The 18778-nt window shown below is 41.4% G+C and overlaps 1 protein-coding gene across 1 annotated transcript in view; it reads right to left on the bottom strand.

The window, feature by feature from the left end:
- Positions 1-18778, bottom strand: part of SNTB1 (syntrophin beta 1) — a 208622-nt gene that overhangs the window by 16348 nt on the left and 173496 nt on the right. The window contains exon 4 of the mRNA XM_037502188.2: positions 10286-10425. Within this exon, the coding sequence (XP_037358085.1) occupies positions 10286-10425 (140 nt within the window). The remainder of the gene's footprint in view (positions 1-10285; positions 10426-18778) is intronic.

Below are 18778 nucleotides of genomic sequence, written 5' to 3'. Positions count from 1 at the left end.
GACATACAAGTTCACGGGTAATGTGAGGAAATGCCTATACAGCCAGTGTGAAGTTCTATATTCACAATTCAACTATGTAAAAAGAGCACTTGCAAACAGCTCATTAAAATGCTGAGGAATTTTATGGATGACTTCACTATTATTTCTTTATTCTTAAAATTTTCCCTAAGCATGAATCTTTTTTTTTTTTTTTTAAAGGGCCTCCCTGGTAGTGCAAGGGGTTAAGCACAGCACTGTGAAGCTATCTGCAGCCCCTGCAACACAAGTTCGATCCCCATCCAGCCAGGGAGCTACCCACATGGTGCAGCAGACCTCTCCTGTCTCACCTGCTGCTCCCCTCAGCAGTGTATTTCAGTCAGTCTGCCTGTTCTGTTCCCCCACTCTGTCTCTGGTGAATCCTCCACCCCCCACCTCTGACCTGTACCCCAATTTTTGTATGCATAAATAAATCTTTAAAAAAAATTGTCCCTAAGCTATACAAATGGCACTTTTTAAAAGGCTATGTGAGACAGAAAGGAACCCAAATCTTTCACTTTCATTTTTAGTATAAGGACCAACATTATTCTTAAAAATATACCCATCCTGACACAGTGTGGCTTGCATGTTTTGTTTGCTGTTTAATGTTAGCGGCAGCTCAGTGGTGGGACACGAGATGAGTTCCTTTTGCATGTGTCTGGATGAGTTATTCTACACAGCCCATGTCCAGCTCTCAACACCTAACATCTGGAAGCTGTGGCTATGGACTGGCCCTTTTCACAATGGAGGCAGAGCCACGTCCTCACACCTATTCTGCTAAATATTTTTATCAATGGCTTTTATGAGGATGTGAAGAACCTGGACATCAGATCGGCAAATGGCCCAAAACTGGGAAGAAGACAAGACCCAGAATCAGGACGCGAGCTCTGTAGTTGGAACCCAAAACAAATAACACAACCAGAATGGGAGAGGCAGGATGTAGAACCCCTGGTAGAAATGTAGTTGATGGTGGTTTCATCCAGAGCTGCTAATGACACTCAAGTGGACTTAAACAGTACTAAAGGACTGAAAGCAGGTGACGGCCTGGTTTGTCCCTGCACTCACCAGACCATGCCTGAAACACAGCGTTCAGTCCCAGGCACCAAGCTTGAAGCGAGATGTCTTCATCTTTTTATGCCAAGAATCCTTTAGCAGTGTGAAGAAACTTACGGCCCCCTACTCGGAATAATGTATGTAAATTCATACTGTAAATAGAATTACAAAGGGAATCAATGATCCTAAAATATAGTTCATAAAAATATCATGATATTGGAAGACAATAATCAAAACAGTCACATATTCCAGACTAATTCGTAAAGAGCATAATTTGGAGATTTTTTTTTTCCTGCAAAAAGAAATTCTGCAGGAGTAGTGGAAAAGAAGACTGACACCTGTAGGGGAGGCCAAGCATAGTCAGATCAAGGACTTCCCAAGAGCTGAGTGTTCTCACCTGGAGGCTCCGTGGTTCAATCAAAGCCATCTCGGCAGCTTGGCCTATCCTTGGAGACTCACTTGGAGCAGAAGTTTGCTTCTAGGGATCTAAGGTAAAGTAGGAGCACTCCCAGCAGGGCTGAGATGGCTTGAGCTGGCAGCCCGCGGGTGGTTCGTGGGCGCCCAGCCTGTAAGGCGTGTTGCTCAAGGTCAAGTTTGACAGTTCCTGGGTAAGAAGATGATCGGGGAATACACTTGCTGTTGACAGCACAGCGATCTGCTGGAACGCAAGTCCAAGCATGGGATGATCTCAAGGTAAGTTCCCTTCCCCCAGAATTCCAACACCATCATCAACCCATTTACCCCACCGTACAAAGATTACCACCTCATCTCCCAAGGCTCGAAGACCTCCATGCTAGGAAATTTGTGTATCTCTCATTGATTGTGTATCTCTCAATTGATTTTATAAGGTAGCTCCCTACCTTATAAAAACCTCAAAACTAGAAAATGAAACCTGGTTGAATAACTGCTTGAATGCATGCTTTAACTTCAATTTTGCCAGGGCAATTACACACACACACACACACACACAATTTTAAAATTTGGGACTAGTGAAAAGGCCACTTAATGGGCTTTTCCTTTGCAGACCATGCTTTGCTACCCATTACTGTAGCCACATTCTGGACATTAAGTACCAAGCAAATGCCAGATGCATATTAAGATCTCAAAAGTCATCATTTGAACTGCTGAAAAGATAAGACTAAGGATATACTGTGTCTGCCTGCATTTCTCCCACTCTGCCCGGGACCATCTTTCTACATTTCTCTCGAGATCCTTCCCAAAGATCTTTCCTGATCTGCAGTCCCAGGGGGAGATTCTAAAACAGCTATTATTTATCTTTCAATTTTTTACATTTTAAGCTATTTGTGTATCCTTGAAAATATAACCATCTGTCTCTTATCCTTGGCTGGGATGAAACTACAGCAACCACGAAAACGTGGTCTCCAAGGAGAAGATACCCAGCTAGGGAAAAAAAAAAAAAAAAAACCAAAAACAAAACTGGCACCTTGGGACAGACTTCAAGCTTCAATTCACACCCAATTTCTAAGTTTTATCTGAAACTGCTTGAGACGCCCAAGGACAGGCTTTGTTTCCTGGTTACAAAATTCTGATACGCAGTTCCATGGCTGGATGTGAAGATAAACAAACTCCAGCAAGATTTTACATTTCCTGTTAGCTAGTGTAGGGTAAGTAAAAAGTATCAGGCTTTTCTGCCCTCCCGCCATTAGGATGGATGACGGAACCCTGCAGTCCTGGATGCATGCCTGATGGCGGGCACCTGGAGTAGGGTGTGGGCATAGGTAGATGGGATTCACCTGGGCTAAGACTGGGCTTTTAAGGGTGGCGTCAGGGGGACACCAGCAGAAGCCAAGAGAAGCAGAAGCAGAAGGAAAAGCAGAGCAGCAGAGACCACCAGTAAACGCCGGAGAGCCCAGATAGAGTGAAGACTTGCTGGGGGCTGGGAGGCCTGCCAGCCTCCTGGCCCCGCAGCACCCCTGCCTGCCGTGTACCTGGTAAATCCCAATAAAAGCCTGCAAAAGCCACCGAGGACTCCAGGACTCTCTCCTCCTTTACCCTGGTCTACTGGATCAGAAAACCTGCTCCGTGTCAATCCTGCCACTATAGCTAGGAGTGGGGACAACTGGATAAATGAATGGGACCTGATCATATGAGAGAGTAAGGCAAGAGAAGGAAGTCAGAGAGAGGAGGGGACAGAGAGTCAGATAATCCAGTTCAGCTCCTTGCCTGTTGAAGGATCTTGCTAAACCTCCTATAGTACTTAATTCTCCACTCTTCCAGCTGGAAATGATCAGATGGTTCCCTCATGGAGGTGATATGATGATGGCATGAGTTAGTACCTGAGTGCTACATCGAACAGTGCCTGGCACAGAATATATGGTGAGAACCATCATCATCATTCATTCCATCGGTGCAGAACTTTTTATTGGATTATCTCTTGCCCTATTTACTGGCATCAAAACACCAGGCACAGTGCAGACTCTCAGTAAACGTTTGTTAAAGAAATGGCTAAATGAATATATAGACTACAGAGAGGACACTGGCCAAAAAGCTTGTGATTAATGACTGCTGTGAGGTATTACGACTCCTCCACCCTTAATCCCTCAACCACGTAAAACAGTAGCTGATGCTAAATCCAAAGAATTTTGGTTTACATCCACCAAATGCTAAATTCTAGATTCGTCCTTGAAAAAAGTGATATTGAAAGGTAACTGTAGCCTCACATTTATTTATTTTTCTTTTTTCATATCCATTCTTAGCAACTGGTGTGGGTTTTTTTTTTTTAGATTGATTTATTTATGCATACAAGAGCTGGGGTGCAGGCTAGAGATGTGGGGGGTGAGAAGATTCACCAGAGACAGAGTGGGGAGCAGAACAGACAGATCCACTGAAATACACTGCTGAGGGGAGCAGTGGGAGAGTCAGGAGAGGTCTGCCACGCCATGTGGGCAGCTCCTTGGCCAGGGATCGAACTTGTGCTACAGTGGCTGCGGATAGCTTCATAGTTTGCATTTTAACCCCTTGCGTCACCAGGGAGGCCCCAGAAACTGGTGTTTTTAATAGTGACTTGGTTGGTTAGGGAATCAGAGTTACCTTTTTTGGTCTGGAGGTAGAAATTGACTATTTTCTTTAAAAAAAAGAGCAAAAGCCATTAAGATTTCACATTCATGGTTAGTATTTGTCAGTGTGCATTTAAAGAATTCAATGTAAATGGGTCCTTGACCCAGATTTTTTAAAAAGGATGAAATACATTAAAATTACTTCAAATGTCCTGAATGGTGGATTCATGAGGTTCAGTGTGGCAATGCGATAGGCCCACTTTCAAGCTGAATTTTGTCCAAGATTTGGGGGAAGTTGGCAACAGATGTGTTCATTTCTTTAGGAGGCCAGGACAAATGTTTCTCCCTCTCCCAATAATTCAGGAACGAGACTACATTATTTTCCTACATCCTCAGATAAGTCCTTTGCTTGATTGTTTTGAGAAAAATTAAATAAACCTGTCTCATAAGGGATGTATATACACTAATTTAATTCTGGATAGGTGTTAGAGAATGTTGCATAAAATGTTCCATACGAAAACATTATTATTAATATCCTTAATTAAAACAAAAACAGTTAGAGCACACAGATTCAGCCAAATTAGTAAAATTACATATTAGGTAACTGGGTTGCTAAGCAATATTACATCCTCATTTTACTTAATTGCTGTAATTAGCATCTCCCAGCAGATGCCACAGTGTAAGACACACACACACACACACACACACACACACTCACTCACACACACACACACGCACAGAGAAAAGAAAAAGGAAGGAAAGAGGAAAAAGCAACTGGTCAGATCCCTTAACTGGTTCTGATTCTCTCGAATACTGGCCAGTAGCATCAACAGACTCTCTAGGAAAGAAGTGAGGGGGTAAAATTACTAACAAGAACCCAAGTGTGGGCAGGAGAAGTGGCCGATGGAGTTGCACGCTGCCCTCCATCAAGAATAGTAGGACAAATGCCTTATCTTTATCTTCTCTATATTTCATCTAAAGACGGTGTTGAAACTTAGACTCTCCCAGGTCTTGGAGAGTTGCTATGATTTAGGGACACTGACCGTGAGCAAAGACCAACTTAATAGAAGACAATGAGCATCAATGTAGATTAGAGTCAGTTCATGAGTATTTAGTGGAATTATCTGGGTGAATTTCCAGAGACAACTGATTGTCCTCTATACGTCATTTGTGACCTCAAGGCCTTTCATGGTCGGCTGCCATCAGTAATACGGAGGGAGGAAGGTGGACACTCCCCACGTGCAGCACTGCCCTGATGCATGCTCTCACTTGGTCTGCACAGTGTAGTTCAAAATTGCTATTCTGGGCTCCAGGTGTGAAGGAGGAATTCATGGTGCTGTGTTTTGGTAAAGTAGCTGCCCAGGATCAAATAGTGTCCAGAATTTGAACCCAGGTCCACATGACTACAAAGTCTACACTCTCCCTTCATACCAGGAAAAGGTCCCATTTATGCCACCCTAGGAACTATCCACAAAACATTCTCTACTGGTGAGGAGGAAGAGGCCTCCCAGGCTTAGTGAGAAAACCACAGGCTGATTGTAATTTCATGTTTGACTAATGCAACTGGCCAAGTCTTCTCAGCAGAAAGCATTCCTAAAGTTTCTGAGGCTGGCCTGAGGCAGCAACTTCTTTTAGCGCTTAGAAACAGGGTAGATCCTTAGGCGCCAAAGCTCACTCAATGTGGTGAGCGGGGACAGGCAGCACCTCTGGTCCCTTGGGAATGGTGATGCTAAAGGAGAGAAGTGTGTATTCATCAGGCCTTCATTTGGAACCACCCCAAATCCTTCTCCAGGCCCACAGGTCTGAAAACTGGGCTCAAAGCCACGTCACTCTCTACAAACTCTGCTCCCAAACTTTAGCCAACCCCTGGGACTGGGTGTGCAGAATTTCTGGGTTAAGCCTCTTACAGAATTCCAGAAATATTGTGACCTTAATGCTGGCTCTCAGTAGGCCTATCTCATTTACCAATTATGACGACAGTGATAAAAACAACACATTCACTCCACACGGACAAGATTACCTCTTTAAAAAAAATGTTTAGCAACATAAAATAAGCTTTGGCGAAGCAAAAATTCTTTTCCCAAGGACTCATAAAAAGCTAAGAGATGAGCAGAGCTAAGAGGACCACATGTTTGCAGACTTTCTGAGCGCACTGCTCTAAAATGCACCAGGATGAAGCGCAAAGGCCCCCAGATGCTTGTCTGCAGGAGAGGTGAGCGCCGCAAACCTCCGCTTGGGCGGTGAGCACTGGAAACATGTTGTGTTTCAGATGCCCCAGCCATGAAACCCAATCAAATTTACATTTCCAGAAAAATATAAATTAGATGTGCCTGGGCTTAATAAAAAAGAACAAATAAACAAATCAACTCTGAACTGTCTGAGGGAGTAACTTGATTTAGAAGAAATCTGTTTCCTACTGGCTGTTGTCCCAGTCAGTTCTTGCATGAGAGAGGACTATGTCTGATGAACTGAACAGTGCTTCCCAGCACCCCTAGGGGGAAGGACAAGGAGCTGACAGTTGTCCAGTCCTGCTATGAGCCAGGAACTATGCTTAATAAGGCTGTACATGTCATGTACATATGAATTGAATTCTGCTCCCCACAACCAATTCACATGTTAAAGCCCTAACCCTAAGCCCAATGTTTCAGTTGTTTGGAGACAGAGGTCTATAGGAGGACATTTAGATTACATGAAGTCATAAGGATGGGTCCCTGGTCTAATGGGATTAGTGCCCTCATAATAAGAGACACCACCGTGTTCTTTTGGCCCATCCCCCACACACTTATGCACACAAAAGTGATAAGAACACATAGCAAAATGGCAGCCATCTACACACTTGGAAGAATGTGGTCACCAGAAACTGCCCACACTGGCCCTCTGATCTCAGATTTCCAGCCTCTAAAACAATGAGAAAATAAATACCTATTGCTTAAGCTGTACCGTCTCAACAATATTTTTATGGCAGCCAGTGCTGACTAATACAGTCATCCTATTTTAATTTTAATAATCTGCCTGCAGTAGATATTATGATCCCAGCTTTTAGATGAGGAAACTGAGAATCAGAGAAGTGATTTGCTCAATGTTATACAGCCTGTCAACTGGGGCATGACAGTGCAAAACTGGAGTGTGAACCCACCTGTGTCAAATCCATTTTAGTCATCTGTCTTCTCTACCAGTAAATAAAGTTTTTAAAATTTTTTTTAAAGGAGATGCTTTTTAAGACTTTCTGTTTGCTCATATGCTGCTGATAATATACTTTTTTTTTAAGATATATTTTATTTATGCATACAAGAACTGGAGTGTAGGCCAGAGGTGCAGAGTTGAGGGAGAAGGTTCGGAGACACAGTGGGTAGCAGAACAGGCAGATTGACTGAAACACACTGCTGAGGGGAGCAGCAGGCATGACAGGAGAGGTCTGCTGCACCATGTGCGTCACCTCCCTGGCTGGGGATTGAACTTGTGCTGCAGTGGCTGCCAATAGCTTTATAATGTTGACACTTAACCCCTCATGCCACCAGGAGGACCCAATAGTGTAAGTTTTAAAAGATTTCTTTTTTAAAGGTGTTATGATGATGACCCACCATTTTCAGTTGGTTACAGGTTTTCATTGTGATAGAATTATTTCTAAAATATGGTCAGTGTACTTACTGACCCACAAATCGAGAAAGAGTTGGCAAATGAGAGCAATAGTGTGCAACATGGATAGAGCTGGAAGGGATTATGCTAAAGTGAAAAAGTCAGAGGAGGAAGATAAATACCAAACAGTGTTACTGCTATGCAGAATACAGAGAAATCAAACTAAGGGTCTGATCAAGACAAGCTTAAAAACTTACCCTTGGAAGCTGCCTACAGAACTGAAGCTGTAGGCTTTCAGGGAAACCAATTTCACGAGAATCTGCCTCCTTCTGGGCTTTGGGAACTATGCCCTCAATCACTTAGCAGTTGAGGACTTGGAGAGAGGGAGGTGGGGTATCAGTCTGGGGGTCAGCCCTGGTCTAGTGAGAGAAAAAGTAGGGTGGAAGCTCCAGCTCCTGCTTTTCCAGGCTGCAGCTCGAGGAGATGAAGTATTTCTTATGGGTGCTTTGCTTTTAAGGGTTCCCTGCCATGGCTTTCTTTAGGACTTCCCCACCCCTGGTATCCTACTGAAGAGCCTACAAGATGACACCTCTCCAGGCAACCTTAGCTTCTGATGGACGCCAGGGGAGCACGCATCCCTTGCCTGAATTTAACATTTTAGACATGCATTGCCTCGCAGGCTACCAGATGGTGATCAAGGTCAGGAGGACAGGCTGAATATTATCATCACTTATTAGGCTAATAGCCCTTATAATAAATTTTTATTTTGCAGTTCACTGGGAAAAGTGCAATGATTTGGGAGGTCAGGAATCACTGGTGCGTCTCTTTCAAATGTCGATGATGGACACTGCTCTTTGGATGCTGTCTTCTATTCCAAATGAGCACAATTCAGGCTGCAGGGGTTTCCATTTTCTACTTCCAAGTGGGATGGAGTCTTAATAGGTTGGGTTCTTCAGGTGTTTTGCTCACAATCCAAACCTAGAATCCTTGTGGCTTGTGACATTTTTGTAACAGGCACTTCTGGTGCAGTACCCAAAGCTCCTCAGATGCTAAGGACTGTTTCTGTGCATCCATCTCCCCAGAGCATGCATCCCTTGCCTGAATGAGGTAAAACTCTGATGCAGCCATCCATGCTCCCTCCGATGTAGTGCTGTGCAATAAAACTTTCTATGATGATGGAAATGTTCCAGATCTGTGCTGTTCAAAATGGCAGCTACTAGCCACAACTGCTGAGCACTTGAAATGTGGCTAGTGTGACTGAGGAACTGAGTTTACAAGTTTTTAATTAACTTTAAATAATTTAAATAACCAAGTGGCTGGTGGCTGCCATGTTGTATATGCAGCTCTTAGTTCCAGTTCTTTCTGCTTCCTCTCTTGTGTCTAGTGCTCAGACTTCCTTCTCAGTTTCCCCTGGGAACACTGGCTAAATATCTCACTCCTCATTATTCCTGGTGTCTGGTTCTACTTCTGGGGAAAGAGATCTAAGGCAGAGTTATTCTCAGTCTTCCCAAGAGTTTGAAGTCCACCGCTGATACTCCTGGCTGAAGACTGTGGATGTAAACTGAAGAAAGTGACGGAGATTGGACTGCATTTGTATCAACTCCATGGCATTGCCTGAGTCCTCATAGGAATATTTTAGGGTGTTTGGATCTTGGTTATTGAAGTTTTATTGTAAATATCAATAATACTTTAATAGTTACCTTGCCAAAGTTTTTGAGCCTTAGTGACTCAAATCAAATGACATTTGTGAAATTTTCTTTATATATTATTATTATTATTTTTCTAAAGATTTATTTATGCATACAAGAGCTGGGGTACAGGACAGAGGTGTGGGGTATTAGAGGATTCACCAGAGACAGAGTGGGGAACAGAACAGGCAGATTAACAGAAGCACACTGCTGAGGGGAGCAGCGGGTGAGTCAGGAGAGGTCTGCTGCGCCATGTGGGTTGCTCCCTGGCCAGCCAGGGGATCAAACTCGTGCTGTAGAGGCTGCGGGCAGCTTCATAGGTTGTGCCTTAATCCCTTAAGCCACCAGGGAGGCCCCTTTTTATATTATTATTATATTTAAAGTGACCTAGACCAGGGTCTAGCCCCTGTAGGTTTCCTCTAGTCAGTCTCCTCTGGGCTCATATTTCACACGAACAATAAATGTGCACTGACGGTCTTAAGAAACAGCCCCATTTTGTAGGAAGAACTTGGAAGGGGACTCTGATGCTGAGAAAGCCTTAAAAAGCACAGAGGGACATTCCCATAAGACCTTCTTTATGCTGCTAAGCAAAGCCCTGGCTGGATAACTCAACCTGCACTTCTGACCGTTTACACAAATGTAAAGCTCAGGTGTACAGGGATATCCAGGAAGAGGGCGAGGCTGGGACCATCTCAGAGATGTCCCCGCCCCTTCGTGATGGATAAGCAAGCAGGTTGTTCTTTTCCCTGTGCTGCCCCATGTTTGACCTTAAACAATCATGCCTCTATCTGGCTAAAAATATGTGGCTATATTCTGGAGAAGCTCGGGGCTATGGTTCTAAGAGTAAGCAGTAATATAATGTGTTGAAATAATTGTACAAATCAAAAGTTGTTTCCAACTGCAAACACGTCGTGCCCAAAGACAAGGCCAGGCTACCTGGTGGCAAGAAGCGGGTAGGTATGAACTGGGCTGAACCAAGCTTCTTTCCTCCGTGGCATGCTGTCGTAGATTAAAAGGTCCTTCTCAGTCAGTACTACCAGGGCTGCCTTCCACTGTTTGTCGCTCTCCCCAGGCACCTGAAACAGAAAGCAGAAAACTGTTAAACAACAGTGTGAGTGAAAAGAAAGGAGAAGTTGACATCCGTCCAAAACAGAAGACCCAGGTAGGAATGTCTTTGGTACGGGTTGTAAAATCAAACTGGAAAGAAACCAATCATGGTCCCATGATTCCTGATCTTTGAAAATGGTTTCTCAAATGCCCTCATCTGTATAGTCAGTGTAGCTAAGACACATCCCAGCTCCCAAACATCTGTCTGCTGTCTGTTTCTCACCTGCTAGTGAGCACTAAAGTCTTTATTCTGTAGTGGGAGGCAGATGCATGGGGGAACAAGCACTCCCAGCAGATTCTCTGTTAGAGTGCATTTATTTTCATTATAAGATGATAAGGTTTACAAGCTTTTGAATAAATATTCAGACTCTGAAAATGTACTATGAAGGCAAATGTGTGTCTGAACAAGCACAAGACATCACAGTCTCTTTGAGTTTTTCACTCTTAGATTGTTTCTGCAAATGAGGCGCCATCTTGCAATTTGCTTCTTCTATTGAATGTTTAGTTCCATTCATCATAGATAATTCTTTAACCAAAGGCTGAGCTGACCTGACAGGAATCTGACAGGATTCAAACATCAATGGGATGACTGGACACCATGACCTTTAAAGTCCCTTCTAATCCTGACAATCTGTGTAGTTCAGATCTTATCTCCCAAGCCATTCCCATCAGCCCAGATTTGATCCTCCTAAACTCCATAAACATTCTTCCATCTATGGGAATGCCCTTTTATCAATCTGAACTCTTGGTCCTAGAATAAATCTTTGTGTGCAGTTTGAAAAAATTCAGTGATCTAGGCTTGTTACTCAAAGCATGGATCATATTCTAGCTACAGCAACATCACCTGGGAACTTGCTCGAAATGTGGTCTCAGGTTGACCCCCAACCCATTGAACCAGAATTTGCATTTTAACAAGAGCATCAGGTGATTCATATGGTCATTAAAGATGAAGACACTCTGCTCTAGGGATGATTAAGTAGGCATTGGTGGGCCTCCCCTGGTGGCGCAGCGGTTGAGCGCTGGGCTGCGAGGCTGCCCCCAGCCTCTGCAGCGCCAGTTCATTCCCCGGCCACCGGCGAGGGTCCCACAAAAAAGAAAGAAGGCATTGGTGCTGGCAATTAATTCAGTGAGAATGCAACAAACCACTGTCCAAAATGTATTCAGAGTTAAAGCAAACTAGATAGTAAGATAGATTATAAATGATAAAGCTAATTTCCTCCCTTTCTATTCCAATAGTTAATGTTTCTTAAGTTCCACAGTGAAATCTTTATTGAGGTTGGAAGCAGGCATGTGTGACTTTGGAATGAGTGGTCAAAGTAGAGAAGACATGCAGGGTGGTATAAGGAATGAGTTTTGCAGGTTATGTGGTTTTATTGGCTGCCTGAGTCTAAGTCCCTGCTCTGTTATTTATCGCCCATGTGACTTTGGGCAAGTTATTATTCTCTGTGCTTCCATTTCCTCACTGATAAGGATAACATCATATACAACTGTGGTTAAGAATGCTCACTCTGAAGCTAGAATGCTTGAACATAAATCATGGTCCTACCACTTACTAGCTGAGGGATCTTTAGTAATTCAGATACTCTCTTTGTTATCTCAGTTTCTGTATCTGTAAAATGGGGAAATTATAGCATGGACATTTGAGAATTGTTAGGAAGATTAAATGAATCACAGCATGTCCAATGCATACTGTAGTGCAGAATAAGCACAATTTACAGCTTGTTATGTAGCACAGACCTCATAGTGCTACAGTGGAGATTAAATAAGACAGTGTACTGAATGTGTTTAGCATAGTACCTGGAGATGATAACCCTCAGTAAAATTAAGGATGGGATAATTGTGGCCAACTCACCAATTTTAAGCTGGTCAGAAAATGTATTCTTTGGAAATGACAACAATATGATAGGATAATAAATTTTCTTGGGAAAATTTGTAAGGCAAGCTAAGACTATCTTTGGTGATAACAATTTCAACAAAGTATCTTCCCAACCAGGAAGAACTTGCACAATGATCACCATATATTTTAGACCCATTTCCAATAATTCCAAATAAAAATTCCCTTTCCAAAAGGAAGAAATATCCCCATAAAGCTATTTATACTAGAATGTGAATGACTGCCTGGCATATTTCTCTCTTTATGCAGTTTATGCATCTAAAACAATCTAGCTTTAGTCTATTCTTTTTTCCAACAGAACAACATCTTCAACAGATCAAAATGGATTGTTAGAGAAGGTAGTGTACCAGACCCTACAAGGTGAATAAGCTATGGTCTCAAGGCACAAAGTGTTTGCTGGGGGGGGTGGTGGTTAGAATAAATTTTTTCCAACCTCTACATTAAACCTAGTAAATTGCTTTTCCAGCTCATTAAATAGTATTGGAGAAGCTACAAATGATCCTCCCAAAAGTGCCTACCTCACTTACCTAGTCAGATCTGATCCATTAACTTTGAGTGGAACCAGTCATTTAAATGTGTATACAACTAAGTATCATTCTTCAAAACATAATATTAAATTTGCAAAATAAACCTCAACAGTAAATATGATCAGTAAAATGCAAAACTTTCTAATGGTGGAATCATAGATTCATACTCATGTCGGTACATTTTACTGTTTATTAAAGAGCCCTGTGTGGATAAGTTACTGCTGCTAAAATACTCAAAGCGGGCATTTCCATTATTCTCGTTACTTCGTGAATGCTCCAAGGTAACAGTCTACTCATGAGGATCATCAGCTTTCCAAGGAGAAAAATTTCACATTCAAAAACAGGTTTTAAAACCATGCTTTTTTGCCATGCACCTTTAAAACACAAAGTCTTTGAAGAACACTTTTCTTCAGGCTCCAGTGTTTGTGCTATGGTCTAGTGACAACTTCCATTACAAATCTGAATTTCCTGAGTTTCTCCGATATTAATGCAACAGTTCTGGAGATGAGTCTATATTTTATTAAAATGTGATGCCTAAAACAGATATGCCCACTTGCATCTCAATCCCAGCTTCCGCCCAGCTATAGTCACTTTCTTAAGAACTTATCCTGCGTCTGAGGAAGAAGGCAAAGAGAAGGAAACAAGAAAACAGACATTTAATTCTGAAGCATGAGCTGAATCCTGTCCCCTCAGTAATTTCTGCAGAGCATCAGACCAAAGGTTTACAAAATGGCAGGTAGAATTTAAGAGAGAGTAGTAGGAATTAAGGGAAGTAGATTTACAGAATCCTCAATGTGAGATGGTTCTCATAAATCATCTATTTCCATGACTGTCAAAGAAAGGAAGAAGTAAAACTATTTTTATTCACAGGCAATATGAGCTTCTATGTGGAAAGTCACAGGGACGTTATCAAAACAAACAAATGAAAAAAACAACTAGCGCTAATAACTGAGTTTAGCTAGTTGCAGGATTAAAGATCAATGTATAAAAATCAATCATATTTCCATATACTAGCCACAAACAGAAATTGGAATTAAATTGTTATTTGCATTTGCATAAAATTACATTCTCAGAAATAAACATGATCAATCAAGAGCAAGATCTGTGCATTGCAAAACTACAAAATGTTGTTGAAAGAAATTAAAGAAGATCTAAACAAATGGAAAGAGAGGTTGCATTCATGGATTGGAAGAGCTATATTTTTTTCACATGAATTCCATATTTTTTATAATTGTCTCAAATTCCATTTTACACTTTCATATTTTTTGTAACCAGTATTATTTCTTTATTTTATATATTTTTACATCATTTTTGATTTTTGCACAATGTATGCATTTTCATCCCTCCAAATTGATCAATAGATTCAATACATTCCTAGTAAAACTCCAGGCATGCTTTTTTTGGTAAAAATTGGTAAGTTGATTCTAAAACTTACATGGGAATGCTAAGACTCGCCAAAACAATTATGCAAAGGGAGAACAACCTTGGAGATATAATACTATTTCATTTCAAGTGTTATTATATAGCTCCAGTCTCAGAAAGTATAGCATCTGCATAAAGATAGACAAATATAGATTGATGGCAGGGTACACAGAGCAGAACAGACTAGATTCACCAAAGCAGGGAACTGAATTTAAAAATGTATGAAAAAAATTAAGTGCAGAATTCCACTCCTAGGTATTTACCCAAAGGACACAGAAACATCAATTCCAAAGAGCACCTGCACTCCTATGTTTATAGCAGCACTGTTTACAATAGCTAAGCTTTGGAAACAACCCAAATGCCCAAAAATAGATGACTGGATCAAGAAGATGTGGTACATATATACCATGGAATGTTACTCAGCAATCAAAAGATAAACACATGCAATTTGCAGCAACATGGATGGCACTGGAAGGGATCATGCTCAGCGAAATAAGCCAAAAAGAAAAAGAAAAATACCGGATGGTCTCACTCATAGCAGGAATCTAGAAAACTTAAATAAGGGACCAGGAAAATGAATATAGGAAAGTGAAAATCAAAATCAACAAAAAACTATGAACCAGAGACACTTTTTGGGGGGTGGGGGGCGGGAGGGGAAGGATTGGGGTCAGAATGGGGCGTTTGCAATTGTATGGGGGAATATAAAAATAAAATTTAATATTTAAAAAAAAAAAAATTAAGCGCAGAAAGGGTAGTCTTATAACACGTGGTATGGAAATACTCGAATTCATATAAAAAAACTCTAACTTCTATCTGCACCTTGTACTATATGCTATGATTAACTCAAAATGGAGTATAGGACAAACTATAAAACTACATGACTTCCAGAAGAAAACACAAGAAAATCTTTGTGACTTGATGTAGACAAAGATTTCTCAGATACAACATTGAAAGTGAAATTCATGTACATGATAAGCTGGACTTCATCAAAATTAAAAACTTGTGTTCTTTAAAAATAAGAGAATGAAAAAGTCATTGATGCAGAGAAAATATTTGCAAAGTATATATTGAACAAAAGGCTTGTATACAGAATGCATAAATCACTCTCTAAACTCAATACGAAAATAAATACCATAATATAAACGGGCAAGAAATTTAAAGAGAGTCCACCAAAGGGGATATATATCAATGTCAAATATGCACATTAAAAAGGCAACATCATTAGTCATATGGAAATGCAAATTAAGTCACGTGAGATATCACTAGATCCTTATTAGAATGGCTGAAATTAAAAAGATTGATCATACCAAGTGTTGGTGAGGGTGTGGGTTTTGGGAATGAAAAAGAGGACACCCAGTTTGAAAACCAGTGTGCAGTTTCTTAAAAAGTTCAACACACACACCTGTCATTGTGATCCAGTCATTTCTCTCCAAGTATTAATCCAAGAGAAATTAAAATATATGGCCATACAAAGACTTGTATAGTTCTTTGTATCTTTGATTTAAGACCCATAATTCAAGGAAACCCAAATATCCATCAATATAGGAATGTATAAACAAAGTGTGTATATCCAAGCAATGGAATAATGTCTAGGTTTTTTTTTTTTTTAAAGGGGAATGAGTTATTGGTACTACAGTCACATGGATTTATCTCATAATAATTTTGAGAGAAAGAAACCAGACAAAAATTAATTCCATTTGTGTAATTCTAAAAAATACAAACTGATCTACAGTGACAGAAAACAGAATGATGGTTGCCTAGGAGAGAAAAATAAGATATATATTGTACCTTGGGAAAAGCATCTTAGTAAACAGGAATACATCATGATAACTTTTTTTCAGCAAGAGTCACACATAGAGGCAATTATTTCCCAAGGATGGACTTTCAAGTAATTTTTGTTTTATTATTTTGCTAAGAATAAATCATCAACAAAAATTACTTATGTGCTGTAAAGTTTTTTTAGATGCTATAAAAAATGATTTTAGGAAGCACAAATTCTCCTGAAATAAGTAATCAGGCAGGTGAAGTGGTGAAAGAGCTCTGCTTTCTCGCTGTTTAAACCAGAAAGGTCACAGTCAAAACCACCAACATTCCCGGGCCCTGAGTCTCTTGGCCTCAGAACGTCCTCCCCAGGCGTAACAACAAGAAATTAATCATAAAAAAATGGTCAGAACTCACTACATTTTCAATCAATTTTTAAGCTTTCTCTTTTTTCTTTGAACACTTGCAGACTGGGAGTAGATTTCTTGAAAGTTATCTTATTTACTGAGAACAGAAGGTCAGATGCTAATGGACTCTAACAGAGGCCTTTGATGGCTCTATTAAAAGGAATGCCTTGGTCCTAGGGATTTCATAATGAAGACAACCTTAGGGCAAATCACCCCTATCCAAGGAGATCAGGGCACAGCCAGGTTTGAAATCTGCTCTCATTTACAGCATCACGGGAAGAGGCAAGACACATCTACCCCCATCTTGGCACAGCTTCTCTGCCATTCGAATGTGACTTTCGATTATTTTACCTCACGACATCTCTTCAAAACAACATTCTAAGATACCTTCCAGTAAGTGATTCCAAAGTCTCTTCTTTTTGTAAGGAGATGGATTCCACTTGGATAACTCTACCTCTGTTTTACTGTGAGTCCAGGCTAGACAAAAACAAGTTGAACTAATAAACTGAAAGAACAGACTCATCCCCTGTGCCACAGCCTTGTTTCATTTGGGATGATTTTCCATCCTGCCTTCTCTGTGCTTGAAAAGCAGTTTTGTTTTTTTTTTAAGATTTATTTATTTATGCATACATGAGCTGGGGTACAGGCCAGAGGTGCGGGGGGTGAGAGGATTCGTCAGAGACAGAGTGGGGAACAGAACAGGCAGATTTACTGAAATCGACTGCTGAGGGGAGCAGCGGGCAAGGCAGGAGGTGTCTGCTACACCACATGGGCTGCTCCCTGGCCAGCCAGGGATCGAACTCATGCTGCAGTGCTGTCGATAGATAGCTTGATAGTGCTGTCTTTAACCCCTGCGCCACCAGGGAGGCCCGGCTCCATGATCTTTAAACTGTTTGCACATCACTCTCAGAACTTTCTAGGTTTAGATTTGTCCACCTTGTCAGTCTCTTAGCAGTGAGTCTCAACCCCTAGAAGGTTATCTCACCAACCACTCTATTTAGAGTTAATCTCTCTCTCTCTCTCTCTCTCTCTCTCTCTCTCTCTCTCTCTCTCTCTCTCACACACACACACACACACACACACACACACACACACACACACAGATACACCCCACCCAGTGCCTTGGCTCACTTGGGAACATTCTGGGTTTTCCCCCAGGACATGGCCACTTCCTTTGGACAAAACACCAGCTGTCTGAAATAGAGACCTGCTGTTTATATAAAAATGAATTCCTTACAGTGCTTTATAATAGCTTGTACTCTTAAACCTATAAACATTCTCTTTTCATCTTGCTTACTTGTTTGCTCAGCTCAACTTTTTCTGAGAAAAGTCCAAAAATAAATTTCAGTTCTGTGTTGAATGATATGGTGCCATGATTGAGTGTGGGCAGAATTGTTTGGGATTTCCTATAGCTTTGGATGTCTTAAAAATGGTGGTAAGTTAGAAAGGAGCGGTTAGGACAGAAGGTTTAGAGAGAACGAGACATTAGATTTTGAGTCATTTAAATCTGATGATTAAAAAAATCTACATGACCAGACAAGAATTCTCTGCGACGAAGGAGAAACCGCCCCCCCCCTCTGCTGGGGGTTTCAAGATGGATTGAACATCTACCCAGTAATGAGAACTATTATGGGTTAAATTGTGTCTCCCTGCCCCCCAAACTCATATTTTGAAGTCCTCACCCCACTGTAATTCAGAATGTGGCCATTTATGAAAAAAAATTGTAGATATAATTAATTAAGATGAGTTCATACCAGCATATGGTGGACCCTAATCCAATATGACTGGTGTGCTTATGAAAAGGGGATATTTGGACACAGATACACAAAGAAAACACCGTGTGAACACACAGGTAGAGATATGTGGACAATCATGGGAATGCCAGAGGTTGACAGAAAAGTCCCAGAAGTTAAGGGAGAGGAAGGAGCAGATTCAGATGAACAGCCCTCAGATGAACCCAGCCCTGGTGGCCCCTTCATTTGGGCTTCCAACCTCCGGGGCGGTCAGACAACCCGTCGGGAGTTGTTTAAACCACCATTTGTAGCACTGTGTATGGGAGTCCTAGGAACAAAGACAGGGTTCACTGCATCTCTCTCCGTCCCTTCTGCCCCCTTGAAGCACTTCTTATTTTCTCCACTTCATTTGTTTAGAAAGGTGAGATACCAGCCAAGGAGATCTCACTGGAGTGACAAAGCCCCTTAGGTAGTTTCTGACCTCAAAAGTGTGGTATTTCCAGATCACACAGCTGCCTCTCCTACAAGCAGGAGTGATGTGGGAAAATGAGGGGGAAGCAGGAAGAAAGAGCCAGCAA

This window comes from Talpa occidentalis, unplaced genomic scaffold (genome assembly GCF_014898055.3).
Source record: "Talpa occidentalis isolate TD23 unplaced genomic scaffold, MPIMG_talOcc4v2.1, whole genome shotgun sequence".
Lineage (NCBI taxonomy): Eukaryota > Metazoa > Chordata > Mammalia > Eulipotyphla > Talpidae > Talpa > Talpa occidentalis.
Note: the sequence above shows the minus strand (reverse complement) of the source record. Positions and strands in the feature narration are given on the sequence as shown.